The following is a 19,629-nucleotide window of genomic DNA, read 5'->3' on the forward strand; positions in this document are numbered from 1 at the left end:
TAATAGACTTTATGGCAATTCCCCATTGCCTTTTGACTTTTGAAACAATTTGAGGGAAAATAAGAAAAAAATATGTAAACTTGACGATGTATGTTGGGTTTTCATATTTTTTCTCATAGCTCTTCAATTTATTGGTATAATCGTTCTTTTAAGTGGGTTTATCTTACTTGTGAAACATCCTAGATACCTTTTCTTGTTTGCATCGTATTTCATCAATATTTTTCAGCTGTGAATGGTTTTGCAATCATATTCTCAAAAACAAGTTATTTAAATTTCTAAAACTGTAATTTAAAAATTACAGTGACCCAATGTCACCCCCTCTATGGGTGGAAAAAGTGACGTAGATTGAATTTGCGTAAGCAAAGGAATTTCATTAATTGAGGTTTTAATGAACTGTATTTCAAAATGGCGTCGGACATCGAATTTTGTCATCCTCTTTGTCGTGCCGTTCTGAAAATACCCACATTGCATGGGTATTTTATTTTGCACAACCGGAGGTATTCCATTAAATAATTTCTCACATTATTGTCTAAACTCAATTAACGCACTTCGTAAAAAAGGGATGTAAATCTAGTTTGCGTAATAAAAAGACTTCGTAAATTCAGGTTCTAGTGTATTAGGGTTTCAGTATGACTCAAATCGACAAAAAGTCGATATAAATGCATAGAGTCGCTTCACCCCGGCCCTGAAGGTAAAAATAGATAAATGATGGCATTTTCAAAATGTTTTTTATCTGTCTCAGGAGTTTTTTAGAATACATAAAAATAAATCTAGATTCTTTAAAACAACTCATCGGTCTAAAAATACGCCCGCACACACACTTAGTAGTTATGGAGAACGATGATGATGTTTTTATAGCTTGAAAATTTTATACGACGCATTTGATCGAAATGGTGTATTCAAAGAAATTCCAGCAAACAACAAACTAATAGAAAAAAATACACTGAGAGAAAAAATCGTAGTAAATCCACATCGAATTATATACAAAGCAGATTTGATTAAAACCATAACCTTACCCAAGAAAGTTGAAAAACCATAATTTTGATCTAGGGTGGTCAAATGCTTTTAAAAATTCTTTAATTTTTTTAAACGGGTTGAATATATTCGAAGGTTTTTTATATATATGCTATATCGATATCTGTTTTGAACATGTTAGTTCATTTCGAATGCAGCTTGAGATACTCAAGAATGTAATTTGCTTATCTTCATTTTAAACAATCTCGCACGGTATTTTCACACCAATTTCATTATTATGAGGCTAAAAAGCAAAACGGAGCCTATAGCCATTTGCTTTTTATTCCAACGAATACATAATGCACCTTGGAACAACTAGAAAAAATTACATTACATCTACAAGATGAACAGTAGGGTGCAGCTTATTTTTCGAGGGCACCCAAAACTGAAAATTCTTGTGTTCTTCTGAATTTAAATCACATACAATGATAGGAGATCGAATGATGCGCGAGCGACTTAGAGGTGAATTTCCAAGTTTTGAAGTTTTAGTGAAGATTTCATAACATTGTTATTTTCAACCAATTTGAAGCTTTTGGCATGATTCATACATCAAATTCGTCTAAAATCAAAACTAGTCTTAGTTTAAAGTTGCTTTCCCCAAATGTTTCCTCGCTTCGCTAAATCATACTTGTTTGACCATAACTTCATGAATACTCAACCAATCTTAAATCTTTTTTCATGCTTTTGAAGTAAAAATAATTATTTTAAGCTGTGTACAGTACATTTAATTGAATCTATGGCTTATATTGATTTTCCTAAAAAAAAAAAACAATTGTTTTGGATCGTTTAATTTTGGTTCGCTGGAAGTTACAATTTTACTATTAAACAGAAAATTTTGAAGCATCCTACTAGGTTGAAGAATGCCAATTGATATGATAAATGCAAAAATATGTTTGTTTTCAAAGTGGTAAAAATTTTTTGCCAAGACCATCATTTTCAGCTTTGGCATCAATTCATGTATTTTAGCAGTTTTTGTTAAGAAACTAGGTCAAAACATTTTTTTAATTACAATTGCAAAACAATTAAATTTACTTCAGGAGCAAGTAAGATGGTTTGAAATTGGTTGAGTACTTATTTATGAAGTTATGGTCATTTGTTTTCCTTGTAAAATGTTTAAAAATTTGAACAAAAATACTAGAAGGCTAGTTTAAATATCAGATAATTCTTTGTTCTACAGCTTTTCCATAAAATTAATTTTGAAGAGAATGACACCAAAAGCATCAAAATTGGACAATAACAAAGTTATGAAGACTTCACTAGAGGTTATATTGTTATAGCCTGATATGTTGCGTTATCTCTAAAACTCAATATTTTTGGCTCAAACTTTAAGGTTTCTTTTTCATGCGACTAGAGTTTAGAAGAGCACAAGAATTTTTCGTTGTGGGAACTTTAGAAAAATAAGCTGCATACTAATGAACTAAGTAGGCATTTATTTACAACAGCTCATTCGTTAACAGGTTAAATTTCTAGATGCTATTGTCGTATCATGGTGGTCGCGACTAACGTTGAATGCTGAAAATAAGGCTGATACAAATATTAATTTTCTTTTATGTCACCCCCCCCCCCCTTCAAGAATCCGAAAATTTTGAAGGGGAGAAAAAAAAAAGATTCATCATTTTTTTGAAATCAGTAAGTATTTTTTTAATTTTTAGAGTAATAACCAGGTAAAATAATGATCCAGATGACGATTGGAAAAAGTTTAACAACTATCGTTTAAAATAAAAAATCAAAAAAATAACTTTTTTTTCATTTTTATTTTTTTGTTCCTTATTTATTTTTATCCCCCCCCTCGTACCTTCCAAGTGGTCTCGGACATAAAAGAAAATTAATATTTGTATCAGCCTAATGTAATACGTTAAAAACGTGTGTTTTCAGCTTAACGTAGAAATTCAACTTACAAACTAAAATCAAACATTGCGCGAATGGCAACATACATTCATATTTATATTTTTTCATTAACATTCAACATCGCTCACCCAGACTGCGTTTTCTATAATATTGAAGCTAAGTCAAGTCAAGTTGATATATTGAAACCTGCTGAGAAGCAGATACTGTCCTCGTTTCAAAGTACACTTTACTCTTAAATCCCTTATACATGGAAAACGGTTAGAGTATCAAAATGAAATTTTGAGTTAAATAGTACACACCAAATTTTGATTTGGCCTTCCAGCAAAACGAATTACTGAATAGAGTTCAGCAAATGATATTTTACTGAAATATCAGCAATGATATCATTGTTTGCTGAATATTCAGTATGTTCCTGAGATTGCTGAAACTTCAACAAAACACCTGTCAAAGACTTATATATTTTATTGATGCAGTTCTTCCGCGAATCGGTATCAGAAATATAAACTTCTGAACTTGAGATACTGGTAAGTATTTATTATTAGTTTGCCATTATTATACTTTTTATATAGTTTGAACATCTACGAGGAAACACGAAGCTCCTGGATCAAAGTATGAAAATATGCAAAAAGTACGACGATCCTCCGGATACTTCCCATTGCCAACAAACTCAAGTTTTGTGCTGTAACTGATGAACGTGTTAAAAACTAAAATTTCAAGTGATGCAAATAACAATAACGAATAAACGAAACAACTTTTCAAGCAACCATTTAAAAAATAAGAGTAAATTTATTATCCAATCAATACTGTGCTGGACAACCAGCAAATCAATTTTCTGGAAATTGTGTTTGCTGGATGATCCAGCAAACTTTATTTTGCTGGATGGGTTGCTGGATTTACAGCACAAAAAAATCAGCAAAATTTTGCTGGCTTCCAGCAATAAAAATTTGGTGTGTAAGACATATTTTTGAGCTTTTGACCAACCTACACTAGAGGGTCAAACTGACACTAAGCTTCGGCTTTTTCAAGAAAAATATAAAACAAATCGAACGAAATGGTTTTGAAAAAAAGGCTTAGAGTATATGTAACGTGGATCCACTATGATTTTTTTCGCTTAGTGTATTTGTTCCACTAGTACCTATTGTTAGATGGAACTTTTTTGAGGACACCATTACATTTAAATCCTGTTTTCGGATTGTAAATTTTTTAATCATGAAAATCATTTTATTTTAAAGGCAATTTAAAAGGTAGTCTAGTAGGGGAAGTGGTGGTAAAATGAACACCGTGCCTTTTACCGAGAAAAAACAAATATTGATGAATTTTTATCACGCACGGACGATTAAGAGCATAAATCTCAATGTTCAAGTTGATACGTAGGTCAATTGAAGTGAAAATATCAACGAAATCTAAGAATTTAGAAAACCATGTTTGAAAATTGGAACTGACATAACTTTTAGCTCGGACGACTTGAGGTTTTTCAGTGAGGATAATATCGTTATGATATGATGTCAAATCTGATACCTTTAGAATTCTTTTTGAATGGGTTACAATCATTAATGGATGTATTTTCGGTGGGGCAATGAAAATTTTCAGAAATATTTGTTTTGCCCACGTTTTTTGCATGGTGTTCATTTTACCACCAACCAAAGTGCAGGTAAAATGAACATTTGCATCGCTTTTTGATAGCGATGAAAACATGTGAAAATTTAGCTATTTTAGTCTGAATCCATGTCGCTGCTATAGATTACATCCCTATTTTTGATGTTGTGCGATAGAACTTAACAAATTCCTCGTTTTTCTATCAGAAACAAGATGATTTCCTTAAGGTGTTCATTTTACCACCCCTTCCCCTAAGGAAATTTAATAAAATGTTAATGGGAAATGTCATATTTGATAGCCACTAACATATTTGCGAAGTTTCATTCAATTCGGAAAAAGTAGCGTCTATTCGATATCCGTTTTGGCCTGGAAATGATGCATATAGTAAATATTACAGAAATCGATAAATTACTTGGTTCTAACGTTTTACCGTAATCAGGAGGCAAATTGATCAGTATTTTAAAATCTGGAAACTTCTACTTAAGATTTCAGATATTTGAAAAAAAACAGTACTTCGTCGATCTCAATCAGCTCAAGTTATTTATTATTGATAAAACAACATTCAACAATTGATAAAATAATCTTAAGAACAAGTAAATGAAAAACCAAATCAAATAGTATACCATTTAATTCTACTAGAGTGCGTATCCTTTGACATGTTAATTGGAAATTCGCATAATAATTTGTCGGAAATGAGCACTAAGAAGAGCAAGAAGTTGCTACTCCGTTATTGCAAAAACAGCTGTACTTACACTGGAAACCAACAGGTGCTACTCAGGATTAGTAGCATTTTTAACGTGTAAGTACTGGTGCTCTCAAGAAAAAAAAAACACGCTCATGTTTAAAACTCGCGGTACAATATTCCTACCCCATTATGTTTGCTATACGGTTCGCAAAACCGTTGTTCAATATGGTCAATGACGGTTACAAAATGTGGGGAAGCTCTCAACAGTGATGCAGATGATGTATGTGACAAAATAATAGTCGTTAGAATAAAGAAGCACCCAAGATTCTGTTTTCAGTACGATTACCTTGGATTGATTCTAAATAAAAAAAAAACATAAGTGCGGCCTTTCTAATGTAGAATATTTCAAACGAAGCACAGCTTGTTTGTTAATCTTTATTTGAGTTTTTAAATCCGATTCCTCTAGAGTAAAGGTTATGTATCAACCATTTGCTTGTCTCGATTCCGGTACCAAGACCAAAGATTACCAAAAGCTCTCCATTCAAATCTCTCTTTTGCAAATGTAACTTTCTACTTTACTTCTGTCCACCGCTCAGTCCGTACTTGCAATCATGATGAACCGAACAGAGTTCACAAAATATATGCGATTGCTTGAGAGAGATTGATTCCAAGTTCCTCTGTGCCAGAGGCCAGGGGTCAGTTTGCTCAAGCTCTTCCATACTGTGGTTCCCATTCACCGCACTATTTGCGGCTTCCACTGTCGGAACTTTTCTCCAATTTGTATGTAAGCATCCCATGCTCCTTTTTCATCGTCGGAAACGATGTAACGAACCCAATATAAAATGTCGTTTCGTCCGTTTACAGTCCACCAGTCCACTTGTTTATGGGTGACCTTTTTTTGTGCTGGTCTCGAATGTCCGTCAACCGGTCCAATGTGTAACTGTGAATAGTTTCAGTTTACTTCCTTGAGCTCCTCAGCCAGCACCAACGTTGGAGGAATTCTGCTGGGAGTTATTTTTCTTTGGCTCTTAACCATCAAAAAAACCCTCGTACGATGAGATGAGCATGATGGTGATGCTGGGTATAAAAGAGAATAACCGCTGCCGTTGCAGTTTGTTTGAGGGAGTAACTGAATGAAATTCAAACGTGATTGCCGTCCACTTGACGATTGCACCGAGTATACACCACTAGGCATAAGGACGTTAGGCATAAGAACGTAAGCCATAACATACGTTCAATATTAACTATGTTAGGCACAATGAAGGTTTGGCACGTTTTGTCGAGCTATATAACATACATAGATTACTGAGATCGGTAAAATTTTGATATATGCTTCACAACGCATATTAAAATTATCACCTACCATACCGTTATTTTATATCTATTGTATTTATGCCAATCGTACTTATGGCAAAAGTCCCTATGCTTAACGTCGTGCACCCAATTGCACCAGAGCTATTCTTGCGGATGGTCCATCCGATGCTAAGGCCACTAAGAACACGCTTATCCTCCACTTAGCCGCCGAATCGTGACAATGAATTGAGTGGATTTGCGGTTTCTACTTTGAAACCACCCCCACACACATGGAACGTGATTGTGGGATTCAAGTTTACAGCAAGTCCATCATTTCGACCGGATAACGGTAGATTGGACGTTATCGGCAGCGATTTCCACTAAAGTGCCGCGAGTGACAATATCTTCAACAAACATGAGAAAAGTTTCACCCGATAAGATCGTTCAACATTGGCACCCTAGCTGAACGTGCTCAGTGGCGCGGCCTCGTGTAAAGGTTGGACAAAACCTCAAAAGTGCCTTTCGATGTATTTTGCATATGTATTCCAGGCGACTCGTAAATAATTGAAAAAGGGGCAGATAAGATTGAGAATTGCTTCAAGGGATATTTGAAACGTACAGGGACATGATCAGAATCAAAATCAGCATGAGTAACCAGTTGGCTACAAAGGTGACTAGAGTCGGTTAAGATCAAATCAATCGCTGAAAGGGTTTCTAGAAGAGGAAAAACATGTAGGGCTAGCAGGGTATTGAACTGAGAAATATCCTGAGAAGCACTCATCAAATAAAATGCAAGTCAGTTTTAGGCAAATGAACTTGCTGCCCAGAGCATTGAAATGGCAAATAGGCAGCAATGAAAGTATATCTGCCAAGCTGTGTTTAATCAGAAACACCAAAAGTTTCAAAAACTTTGGTTTGAAATGACGAAAACAGTTGAATGATGCCTATGGTGATAGCAACTCCACCACATGCACCATCCAGTCGATCATTACAATAATCAAAAAAGTTTGAATCTATTTTGAGTTCGGATCCTGGTTTTAAATAAGTTTTAGTTATAACTGTTGTCCAGCTGAAGTTTTGGCATTCTGCACGAAAGTTTTGCTCACATACAACTTAAATATTTAAAATGTTTGTGGCAATATCATACAGTACTAAAACTTTCTATGAGAAATGTTTACAAGTAATTTTTGCATCTTCTATTATAGAGATTTTGTCCATTCATGCGCCACTGTGCAACGTATTGTCGTGAAATCCAAACCATATTCATTCGAATTGCTTTCGTCTGCTACATATCTACAAACGTTTTTCCCTCTCTTTTCCATCCCACACCAGGAAACGGCTACATCGAAGGCACCGAGCTGGATGGGTTCCTCAAAGAGTTCGTCTCCAGTGCCAATGCAACCGATCTGGGACCAGAGGTAAGGGATTAGTCGTCTATAGTGCGTCCTACCCCCGTTCAGCCACCATTGGATGAGAGAGAGAGAGGGATCTTCCGATGGATTAGGAAGAGATGCTCCCGCGGGGCAAAAGAACAATCATCGTCTTGGTCGTTTGCTTTCCAAGTTGGATTCATCTCGGAGGGCAAACAGAGCTAAGCTTCAGGATCAATATATGCTCAAATTTCATTCACTGGCTGTGGGACGTGAGGGGTTTTATTAATCATATTGTTTTGCTCTTTTGTTAACATTGAAACTTTTTTTTTTATTTATTTTCATTCTCGGTTCGGTGCTTATCGCCCCTCTGTTCCTGAGGTTTTATTTTCCACACATGTTTTGCATCGTTTAGAAATCGGTTCGTATGAAGTCAGTAGTGTTGAAAAGTGTTTGCGCTTTGCCTGTAGAAATGTGCTTTAGAAGAGTGTAACATTAATAAATCGCTTGCAAGTAACATAAATTTTATATAATACGGTTTTGTTATATCCTTTCACACAGTGCACTACAGTGTATTACGTGCCATTTCGCACTTGGCGTTTTTTAATGAATACCGATCTAGTTTTTTTTTTCACTTCTCTCCTTTAACGTACAGAGATTTCCAAATGCTTGAAACTAGTCTAGTTGATTAACCAAATGTATTTCCATGTTTCCATGTTAAATCTTTAGCTTCGGCTAACAGTAAGATTCCAATTTATTCCTGAATAGGAGAGAATCCAGAGATTCCGGTGAGGGTTCTGCAATTTCCATAAGAATCCTGAGGTACTTGTGGGAGTTCTTGGATTTTGGTAGGAATACGGTGATCCCGATAGAAGTTCTGAGTTTCGATTAGATTTTCGGGATTTCGGTGGAAATTTGATGCAAGCTTATGGTGGGCAATCATGTGTAAAGTCACTCACTCACCCGAACGCTGCCGATAAAAAATAAATAAAATATTCCATCGAATGCTTAATGATAGCTGAACCGTATTGGGATGAGCGCTACCTAGGGGTCATGCAAAAATTATATCACGGTCCAGAGGGAGGGGGGGTGTCACGCCAAGCGTGACAATCCTTACAAAATATCTAGACGTCTCATACAACAAGTTTGACAAAAGCCACCACCCCCCCCCCCCCTTCCTAAAAAAAATTAAAAAAGTTGATATTTAGGGTGACATAATTTGTGTACCATCCCATATCTGTAAATGTATGTGGCGACACGAACAAATGCAGAATTAGCGGAATCACACGCACTGAAGAATTTACTGCTGTGTATTGTTTATACTCAGAATTTGATCTAGAATCGAATGAGCGGTGTGGAGCAAAAACGATTTTTTGAACCACTCTACTACATAGTATGGTTGTTAAGACAGTTTACCGGTTTACGGTAGCCGCAAATTCTACCGCAGTTGTCAAAGTTCTACCGCTGGCTTCGAAATCATTCTATAGGGCTCTGCACTGTTATGATTTTGCTCGGGATTTTGACGTTTACTGGCCTTGTTGTTTACAAATTTTATGTAGGAAGGAAAGAGAGAGGGAGATTTTTGTGCAGTGACCCATTATTGAAGCAAACAATTCAATCGCAGTATGCTGAAAAGAGAAAACGCTATGAAAATAGTAACAAACGACAATCATCAAGACGGTATCCAAGGTATCATTGAAGTCTACTGATGATTTATCAGTGCAAATCGGTATTGTGACAGCTGTGGTAGCTTTTCTTTGAACCGTAAAACGGAAAGTTTTCCCTGCAATAATATTCAAACTTTTATTAGAAAAAATGGATCAAAATTAGAACCTTGATATTTTTGATCATGTTTGATGCCCAGTTAACATTTTGGTTGGTATAACTTTCATCATACAAACAGATAACAATATTTAAATTTCAACGTAGCGTAAACAGAAGAGTATAGTTAAATTCAAACGAATTCATCTATTGTCACAGCATCACGTTTTTTTTCTATCTTTATTAACGAGATTTTTAGCCCTAGGCTAGTTCATCTCGGGACCAACGGCTTTACTTCCCTTCCGAAGGAAGTCGTCTCTGAAATTTTTAGTGACTATCTTCTTCTTCTTTCTGGCGTTACGTCCCAACTGGGACAAAGCCTGCTTCTCAGATTAGTGTTCTTATGAGCACTTCCACAGTTATTAACTGGGAGCTTTCTTTGCCGATTGACCATTTTTGCATGTGTATATCGTGTGGCAGGTACGAACATACTCTATGCCCTGGGAATCGAAAAAATTTCCTTTACGAAAAGATCCTCGACCAGCGGGATTCGAACCCACGACCCTCAGCATGGTCATGCTGAATAGCTGCGCGTTTACCGCTACGGCTATCTGGGCCCTAGTGACTATCTCGGGGATGGAATTCGATCCCAGGTCCTCGGCGTGAGAGGCGTGTGTTCTAACCACTACACCAGGTCCGCCCCCAGCATCACGTTTTATTTTCAACTAAAGATGCTTGAATAGTACATGATCATGTAAATTTTAAGTGCATTCGATTGAAAAATAAGCGATTTGTCATTCACATTTCAGTTTATTTTGATGCTCTAAATATGTGCATTAAAATAAATTGAAATTTACAACATATTTTTTGCTGTGCATCATTCCATATGAATCAATTCACTAGCGCATGAAAAGGCTGTATACATACCAAAATGGAGGCTATATACGCTCTTGGCATGGCTTTTTCAGACTTTCTGTGGTCAGCAATACGATGCCTCAAAATTTGGAGGAAATTAGGAAAATAGTGTTCAGCGAGTTTCAACAGCCATTATGAAATTGTTGATCGCAATTTCAAAGTAATAAAACTCAGTCCTCACAATTTTTATTGATTCGAAAAAGTATCATTAGATTAACTTATATGTCGAGAATGTGCTGATACTTTATCAGCAATGACAGTACAAAACCAACAGATTTTCATTAATAAGAAACTTATCAAAGACGCTTAAAATATTCCAATGACGGTCTAATTCGCCTTAAACTGCTCTTGATAATTTTTTCAAATTCTTATGATTATCCCTTCAAAAATCCTGTAACTTCATTTTTTTAACAACTACCGAAAAGCTAAACATTACATATAATTTGCAATTGGATTGCAATCCAATTGCAAATTATATGTAATGTTTAGCTTTTCGGTAGTTGTTAAACTTCCACTCGGCTGGTTGGCCGTAAACCACGATTCATAATTAAAAACAAGTATTCATTTTTTTTCTTGGTGAACTTCCGGACAATGAAATGCAGCCTGGAATTCATCAAAAAATTGCCAGGAGAAGATATCTATGAGATCCCTTTCAAGGATTATCGTAAAGTTAACTTTAGGTATACCATTTTATTTGTTTGAAATTTCATTTCTCTAGACATTGCTCTAGGTCAGGGATTGAATTTAGAGAAAGTTGAATCTCTCACTCATCGCTCTCTGTAACAATCATGATCCGCAGCACATCATGAGAGTCTGTTAATTATCTTCTGCTACAACTCTGATTAGACTGAGGGGATAACAGTGCAAAATAAAAACCCATCTAAACAAGCTCCAAACCTGAGGGCCTGTATTGCTATAGGATGTTTTGGATTTTTTATCACGTCTGTAAAATGAAATACATACCCCCAATACTGAATGAGCGACAGACATCATCGGTCTCACGTTGAGTTTCTTGTTCGCTGCTGTTATTTATCAAGTTTGTTCCGACTTGCGAAACATTGCTGATAATGAACCGATACAGATGTGATGTTTTTCTTTTGCTTGCTTTGATCTTGCTTCGAAATCAAATTAAAACGAATTTTTCAATGCCTTCTCTTGCCAGGACTCCCAAGAAATTCTCTAACAGAATTCCTCCTCTTGATAATAGGCTGTTTTTTTTCGAGTTGTTTCACATAAATTTTAAAATATGACTTATTCGATCCGAAAAATTTACAGTCATACAAATGGAGTATTATATCAGAACTACAACGAAATTTGTAAATCTTACTGAAATGTTCAGTGAAATTCCAAAATTTCATCACCAATACTTCGATTTCTCGAAGTTACTTAGTTTCAAGCTATATAAAGGGTGTACGGAATCAAATTGCACCACTTTTCAATGGCTGTAACTTTCAAGAGGAATTCCAACAGTCGAATTCGAGGTGTGGGGAAGTAGCTGAATCTATTCAAAACTTTCGTGCAAGATGCGAAAAAACGTGAACGACTACATATGTACAAAGTCCAAAAAGCGCCTAATCGCGATGAAGGGCAGAATACGGTAGATAAAACAGTTGCACGAAAACACTACATCTAGATGTTGACGAAACCACATTGCCTCGTTATGGATGATTAGACGTATGTAAAGCAGACTTCCGGCAGCTTCCGGGGCTCCAGTTTTTCACTGCTCATCATAAATTCGATGTCCTAGGATGTTGGAAAGCAGAAAATTTCACAGTTTGTCAAAAAATATATGTCGAGTCTAGTACACGACACTGAAGAGCTTACAGTTGGAAGAATACAAACTCTAGTGGATTTAAGTGGTATAGTACTAGATCTTTTTTTTTTCATTTACTAAAAGGTATTCCACTAAACACCTCGAATGTTTATTATATAAAAAAATATATATATGATTTGGCAACCAATTTGTTCGTGTGGAAAGCGAAGCACCCCATTTGTGACAACTGGAACGGTCAATCTAAAGGAATGCCTCCAAAAGCGTCTACTTCTTCTTCTTCTGAGGTCACATGGTGGTAAAACGATTTTCTGGCCGGATTTGGCCTCGTGTCATTACTCGAAAGAGGCTTTGGAATGATACAAGGCTAAGGTGGTCAGTTTAGTGCCGAAACATCTCAACCCCCCAAACCCACCGGAACTGAGGTCATTTGAAAAGTACTGGGCCATCATGAAGCAATATACAGACCTGAATGATCCTTGTTGATTAAAAGGGCTATGAAAAAAAGTAAGAGGTTGTTTCCGAGATACGACCGCCAAAGTGACGTTGGAGAACTTTAGCTTCTTCTATTTCCTGGCTTGAGACCGTTACGAACTTATGGAAAATTTCTAAGAGAACAGCACCAATTTTCGACCCAACACTAATTTTCGACCGATTTTGGATGATTTTCGACCGACCGATTTTCGATACGGTTTTGGCCTACTTTGTATGAAAATCCGAAAATTGGCACAGAGTTCTTGTAGGTCGAAAATAAGTGCTCTTCTAATCAATTTTCACACTATTTGTTGCATGTCAATTCTGACCTATTATGAACATTTTGTGTTATTATTTGGTTGGTTCGATTAACACTTCAACCGGTCGATGGAAGAAGAAGCATGAGCGGTAACTTTTGCTCAACAAACAAATATTCCGCTTGAAGGTCCACGCATGATCCACTAAGATTGATTGCTTAAGTGGGTTCCGAAGCCTTTCGATACTCGTCGTATTCGAGGCGAACGCGCTTAAATTGCATTGAAGCACAATTTCAAACAACTGCCCTTTTCAGGGTCACAATTGATTAAATAATTTATTTAGTTATCAATTATAGTTTTGGATGATTAGTTTTCAATGGAGATAAATGGCAAACAAAGTTTAACATAGGTTCCCGTCGTTCGGGTCGGGCGGCGGTAGCATTTTCGTAGTCTTTTCTGTGTGCGTATATCCATTTGATCGACAATGTCTTACCAAATCGAAACGTCAACAAAGCTGTTGCTGATTAGTTTTAGCTCTGTGTTCGACGAGTTGATACTGATCACTCTAGTATCATGTAGGTAGCGACGGCGACAGCGGCATCTCTGCGATCATAGGTAATTATTTTTTAGATTTATCAAAAATCTAGGAGCAACATCTCGCATTCCTTCAAAACTCTATTAATTTTATTTTTCCAAAAATTCCTAACTGAGACATGTTTGAAGGATTCTAACATTTCTATAAATTTCCTAGAGGAATACGTTCAACTGTTCTTTCAAAAACTTTTCCGAGAAAATACTCAAACACTTCTCGAGTAATCCGTTCATGGATTTCTCAGAGAATTATATTATGGTTAGAATATTAGGATTGTAGTATATTCTTGTAAGGATCTTAACAAAAATATACCAGAGATTCATCTAAGAATTTTCCAGATATTTTTTCCTTGGAACATCACTAACGATTCTTTTGGGATTTTTTGAAAAAAATTTCCACCAGATTCACCAAGATTTTGCAATTATTGAACTTTTTAAAAAATTTCTCTAAAAGTTCCATCAAGTATTTTTGCAGGTTCTAGAAATAAGCAATAACTCAAATTTTTTGGATAATGCTAATCTCAGGATTCTTCAATAAAAAAAAACTATTTAAGTATTCATCCATCCTCCATTTTTTGGTTCTAAAACTACTCCAGGAACATTTCAAAATTTTTTATAAGTTTAAAAATTTTTTGTTGGAATTATTTTTTTTTTTTGAATAATTGCAGCTAAAATATAATTCGGATAAATTTACTTAATTCCTGTCATAAAATTCAAGATTTAAATCGAAGAATTTCTGAAACTTGTTGACAGTGTACCTCACAGATTTTTATTTCCATACAATTAAATAAACGTCAAAATATCATCGTTCAACATCAGAGTGACCATTTCTTGCATTGACGATGAATGAACTTTAGAGATAAATATTTCCGATATAAACAGGAAACCTTCACCACGTTTGAAACGTAAAAATGTATAGCTTTCTGAACTGAAAAACCAAATAATTATTAACGTCATCCACAACTTTAGTAACAAATTGACACACTGAGACTTTTTGTTTTGTTAAAATATTCAGGTAAATTTAGCTGAGTTTGTAATTTAACCAAAAAAGTGATAGTCAGTGAAAAAAACTCACTGAACTCCAATCGTTAAATTCTTTGAAATAATCCTACACATTGTCACAATGCATTTTAAATATGATATGTGCAGTTTGTTTCGAAAAAATTACTCTGCCAGATGTCAGTTACCTAGGGGTCATGCACAAATTATATCACGGTCCAGAGGGGTGGGGGGTGTAGTGACGCCAAGCGTGACAATTCTTACAAAATATCTAGATGTCTCATACAAAAAGTTTGACAAAAGACCCCCCCCCTTCCTTAAAAAAGTCAAAATAGTTGATATTTAGGGTGACATAATTTGTGTACCTTCCCATATCTGTAAATGTATGTGGCGACACGAACAAATGCGTTCGGCTTTTACTGCTGTGTTTAGTTTATAGTGCCCGATACACTTATCAATAATTCGATCAAACTTTGATCTTCAATATTTGCTTCAACCTCATCAATTACCCATTGCACGGTGACGTCATCAGAAAATCGCTCTTTTTCTCTTCTTCGGCAAGTTTCAAGTTTTTCATTGGCGTAGGAACAGGGGGGGCCAGGGGGGCCTGGCCCCCTCCAGAATCTTCCAGGCCCCCCCCAGAATTTTTGATGACAATAAAAAAAAAAAAATAACAATTTTACATGGAGCAGAATCTTCTGAATCAATTTACATAACTTTTGTTATTGATAAAAATCTCTTCAGTAGTTACGTTATTTTATGTTAGAGAGAAAATCTCGCTTGAGTTACACCGCATCAGCGTGGCGGTTCTGAGTTCGTTGAATCATCCCATCCCCGACATAGTCACTTATGACGTAAAAAGTTATAGTGACGACTTCCTTCGGAAGGGAAGTAAAGCCGTTGGTCCCGAGATGAACTAGCCCAGGGCTAAAAATCTCGTAAATAAAGTCAAATCAATCAGTTCGTTGAATCGCGCGACAACCTTAAGCTTAACCGTCCGGCTGTCGTTCAATTGACTGCTGTTAGAACTAGCTTCTCGTTGTATGCGTTAAGCGCAATTTTTCGACATCTCAGTTGCAAAAAAAATACCTTGGTGTAAAAAAGCGTCAATATCCTGGAAATTTGATTTCTAAAATTTCTTTTTTTTTTCTTAATAACACTGTGGAACACGTTTTTGCCTCAAGCATCTAAATACCACTATTTACTTAATTAAGGGTTGCCGAATCCATTGCCGTTTTCGAAAATATCACAGTGCGTCTAGTTTTTGAGATATTGGCTGTTGAAAATGCAAAATTTGACTATTTCAGCCAACTTGCATGCAAGTTTCCCAGCTTGTATGGCAATTTCTTTGAATAATTTGCCACTGAATTCAAACTTTATGTGTATAACAACACTTATCAGTAAAGTTCATAATACTATCCATGTTCAGAAGTTTGTTTTTGGTGTTTTAGAAAAGTATTATATTTTTTCATATAAGAGAAACAAAAAAAAAATTGTATGGAGACTGCAAGCATGTAGAAAAAATCGATTAATAAAAATTTTATCATACAATTTCAACCAAATTATGTGTAAAATGAAAGTTGAAATCCTATTTTGCATGCTTGCTGGATTGGAGCAAAAAAAAGTTTGATAAATCATACTTTAAATCTCATGTAAACATCAATTTAACCAGTGTTTTATACAACTTTGATGACCTGTAGCTAAAAATTGTGACGTGCAGGAACATTTCTGAGAACGGCATAAGATTCAGCGGCCCCAAATCTACTAGAGACACATAATATAATCCTTGAGACACGCAAAAATGTAATTTTTGTTACGCTGTGTAATCCAAATAATTCTGTTTCAGTATAAAGCAAGTGAATATGCACTGTTTTTGTTTTTTTAGGATACCCTGTTCGAGGTGTCCGGTGATTTCTTTTATCCTCATAAATTTCGGCATAGCCAAGTTTTCTTCAGATAAATGAAAGAAATTTAACCTGGTGTGAAATGTAACAAAATCGACCATATTGTTTTATTCCAGCAATAAATTCTCTCTTTGATTTTGATTTATTTTTTTAAGTATTCTCGAATGAATAAATTCATTGCTTAAACAATATTTTTTCAAGAAATCTTATAATTTCTAGCAAATATTTAAAAAAAAAACTCTTAGATGTTCTTTATACAATTTTAGTGGCTTCAGAAATTTTGCAAATATCTTGGAAATTAGTCAAATAATATTGTGGGACTTGTTCATCCTTTCAAAACAAGTCTTCCTATTGGACATCCATTCCTGCCCTGTCCATGTCTACTTTTTATTAGCAAATTGATTCCGAAATATGTTCTCAGATTTACCTAAAATATGTTACCCAATCTTTCAAAAGTTCAGTTTTCCCTCACAATTTCTCCAAAAAATAATTGATTCTGTCAAATCTAATACTGAGGTATTTCGCTGAAAATTCTACTAGAAATTCTTCTGCGAATTTTTGTAGTTTTCACAAAATTGTTATTACAATTTTTTTCGCGAAGTTCATCAAAGTCCTTAAGAAATGTTTCCAAAATCTGTCACAAATTACGTCAAAAATTCTTCTATGTTTTTTTTCTTGAAATGTTGATTCAAATCCCCAGATTGGAAAAAAAACATTGATTTTAAAAATGTCTCTTGCCTTCGAATCTTCAGAGGAAATTTGTTGAAAAACCCTAGACAAACTTAAGCTTTCGAAACTAGCATAGCGGTAAAAGAATTTGTAGAGAAACATGTAGCAAAATAACTGAGAATGGGGAAAGCATTTTTTAAGATATTCATGAAGAAATTTGTATTGATCTTCCTTAACACACTTCTCTAAAAATAATGTATTTGATAGTGTGTCAGAGTCCATTTTTTGTTCCACCCTCGAACTTCTAGATGTTTTCTGGCAGAATTCTAGAAAATCAGAAGTCAAGAAAGAATAGATTTCAAGGATAATATCTAATGAAGATCCGAAGGAACTTCTTGATAAGTTTTGTGTTTTATTTTTAAATTCATTAGAAAGGTTTAAATTATCATGTAATTGCACCTCTAGAGAAAAGATTATAAATTATCTCTCAATGTATCATTGCCCATCTACTGTTGCACCAGCTTCAATATTTTGTTTTTATCCTTCCTTCACATGATGCTTTGAGAAACTTCGTACAGAAATCTTTCCATACTCCAAAAAACAACATTTTGAAGAATCTTAAAACGGTAAATTGTAAGCGTTTTGAAAAAATACAAAATTCTTATACATATACGTATACGTTCCTGATTTCTGAGAGTCGATCAGGAATTCCTCAACAAATTTTCAAAGTAATGTTAAAGTTTCCCCTAAGATTTAAATTCATTAAATTCTTACATTATGAATTTTACCACATTACACCTTTGGTAATGTTTTAAAAATATACGGGCAATATTTCGCGTTAAACTTTTACAGTACTACTTTCAATAAAAAGTCCATCTGTTTCAACAACAATCATTTTCTATTAAAAAAGACTAAGAAAAATTAACAAGATTGTTTGTAGTAAATTCGACAAGGACCACCTAAGCTTTTCTGTGAGGTTACATTGTCAACAAGTTTCAGAATTCTTAAATTCTTGCATTTTACGGCAGGAATAAGGTATTTTTTTCCGAATTATATTTAAGCTACAATTATTAAAAAATACCAACAAAGTTTTTTCAAACCTTTTTTTTTGTAAGTGTTTCCTTAGGAATCTAAGGAATTTGTATAGCAATCTCTAAAGATATGGATATATTTTTGGAGTAATTTTTGAACCAAAACATTATTTATAACAGAAGCCTGAGATTACAATTCGGAAAAAATGGTGTTATTTCTAAAACCCAAAAAATAGTTGTTGTAGAAGTTTTTTGTGAAGTTCAAGAAGGAATTGCAAAATCTTAGTAAATCTGATGAAAATTTCTTCAAAAAATTCCCCAAAAAAATCGTTAGTGCAGTTTAACGAAAAAAGTTTTCGGAAAATACTTAGATAAATCTCTGTTATTTTTTTCGGAAGAATCTTACGGAAACAATAATATAATTCTGTAAGAATAAATTACGTGCCTATTCTCTGAGTATTTTCACGGAAGAGTTTTTGAAAGAACAGTTGAACGTATTCCGCTAGGAATTCTATAAATTGTTAGAATAATTCAAACATTTCGTAATTTATGAACAAAAAAAATCGAGACAGTTTTTTACGGAATATTGCTCATTGATTTTAGAGAATTCCAAAAAAAATAATTATCTGTGAAAAAATGCAGACAGATCTGCGGAAAACTTCTTTAAGAAATCATGATTAACATTTTTCCAATTGAATTATTTTTAATTGCTAATGGAATTCTTGTGGAATATTACGAGGAATCCTTAGAGTAACACGTGGAAGAATTTATGCAGGAAGTCTGGAAAATTTTTGCTGAGATTTTTTCAAACAATCCTGCAGAGGAGATTTTGGAAGTTTATAAAAGCAAAATTATAAAAACTGTAGGCGAACTCTTTGAAAAATTCGTGGAATGAATCCTTGCTTTGTACTATTTTCTGGGAGAAATCTTCAGTAATTCCTGAAAATCCTTAACAAGTTGCTAATGAACAACTGCAGGATATTTTAAACTAACAATTGGTATTTATACGTAATAAGTGCGTAGAGAACCTTACAGGAGAAATTATTAACATAATTTCTAAAACATACTCTGGCGGAATTCCCAAAGAGTTTTTTAAACAATTCGAAAGAGTTTCTTCGTGAAATATTTTAGTGAGATTAGAAAGTCTCAGAACGCTTTTCCTTGGGAATCCCAGGACAAACTCAATGAAAACTGGTTAAGGAGTTCTTGAAGAAAGCGCTGAAGAGTACGAAAATAATTCATGAAGAAATTTCCGTAGGAATTCTCTGAGGAATCTCTTCAAAGGACATGGTTAAACACCTGAAAAACGTGGAAGAATCACAAAGGACATTCCTTGTGATATTTTTTTTGCTAGAATTAAAGGAATTTTGACCGGATTGTAAAAAAAAAATGTTTTCCGTAGCGAAAATTGAAATTTACAAACATCACCCATGTGCCACGAAATGAGACAA

At 34.7% G+C, this 19,629-nt stretch overlaps 1 protein-coding gene across 8 annotated transcripts in view; it reads left to right on the forward strand.

Annotated features, from left to right (window-relative positions):
* LOC5566546 (calbindin-32) overlaps nucleotides 1-19,629 on the forward strand; it is a 302,845-nt gene that overhangs the window by 175,662 nt on the left and 107,554 nt on the right. For 6 of the 8 annotated variants that reach the window (XM_021853171.1, XM_021853170.1, XM_021853168.1 and 3 more), the window contains exons 5-6: nucleotides 7,769-7,854; nucleotides 8,222-8,227. In XM_021853171.1, the coding sequence (XP_021708863.1) occupies nucleotides 7,769-7,854; nucleotides 8,222-8,227 (92 nt within the window). The remainder of the gene's footprint in view (nucleotides 1-7,768; nucleotides 7,855-8,221; nucleotides 8,228-19,629) is intronic. The other 2 variants (XM_021853172.1, XM_021853175.1) reach the window with 1 other exon arrangement.

Source organism: Aedes aegypti, chromosome 3 (genome assembly GCF_002204515.2).
Source record: "Aedes aegypti strain LVP_AGWG chromosome 3, AaegL5.0 Primary Assembly, whole genome shotgun sequence".
NCBI lineage: Eukaryota > Metazoa > Arthropoda > Insecta > Diptera > Culicidae > Aedes > Aedes aegypti.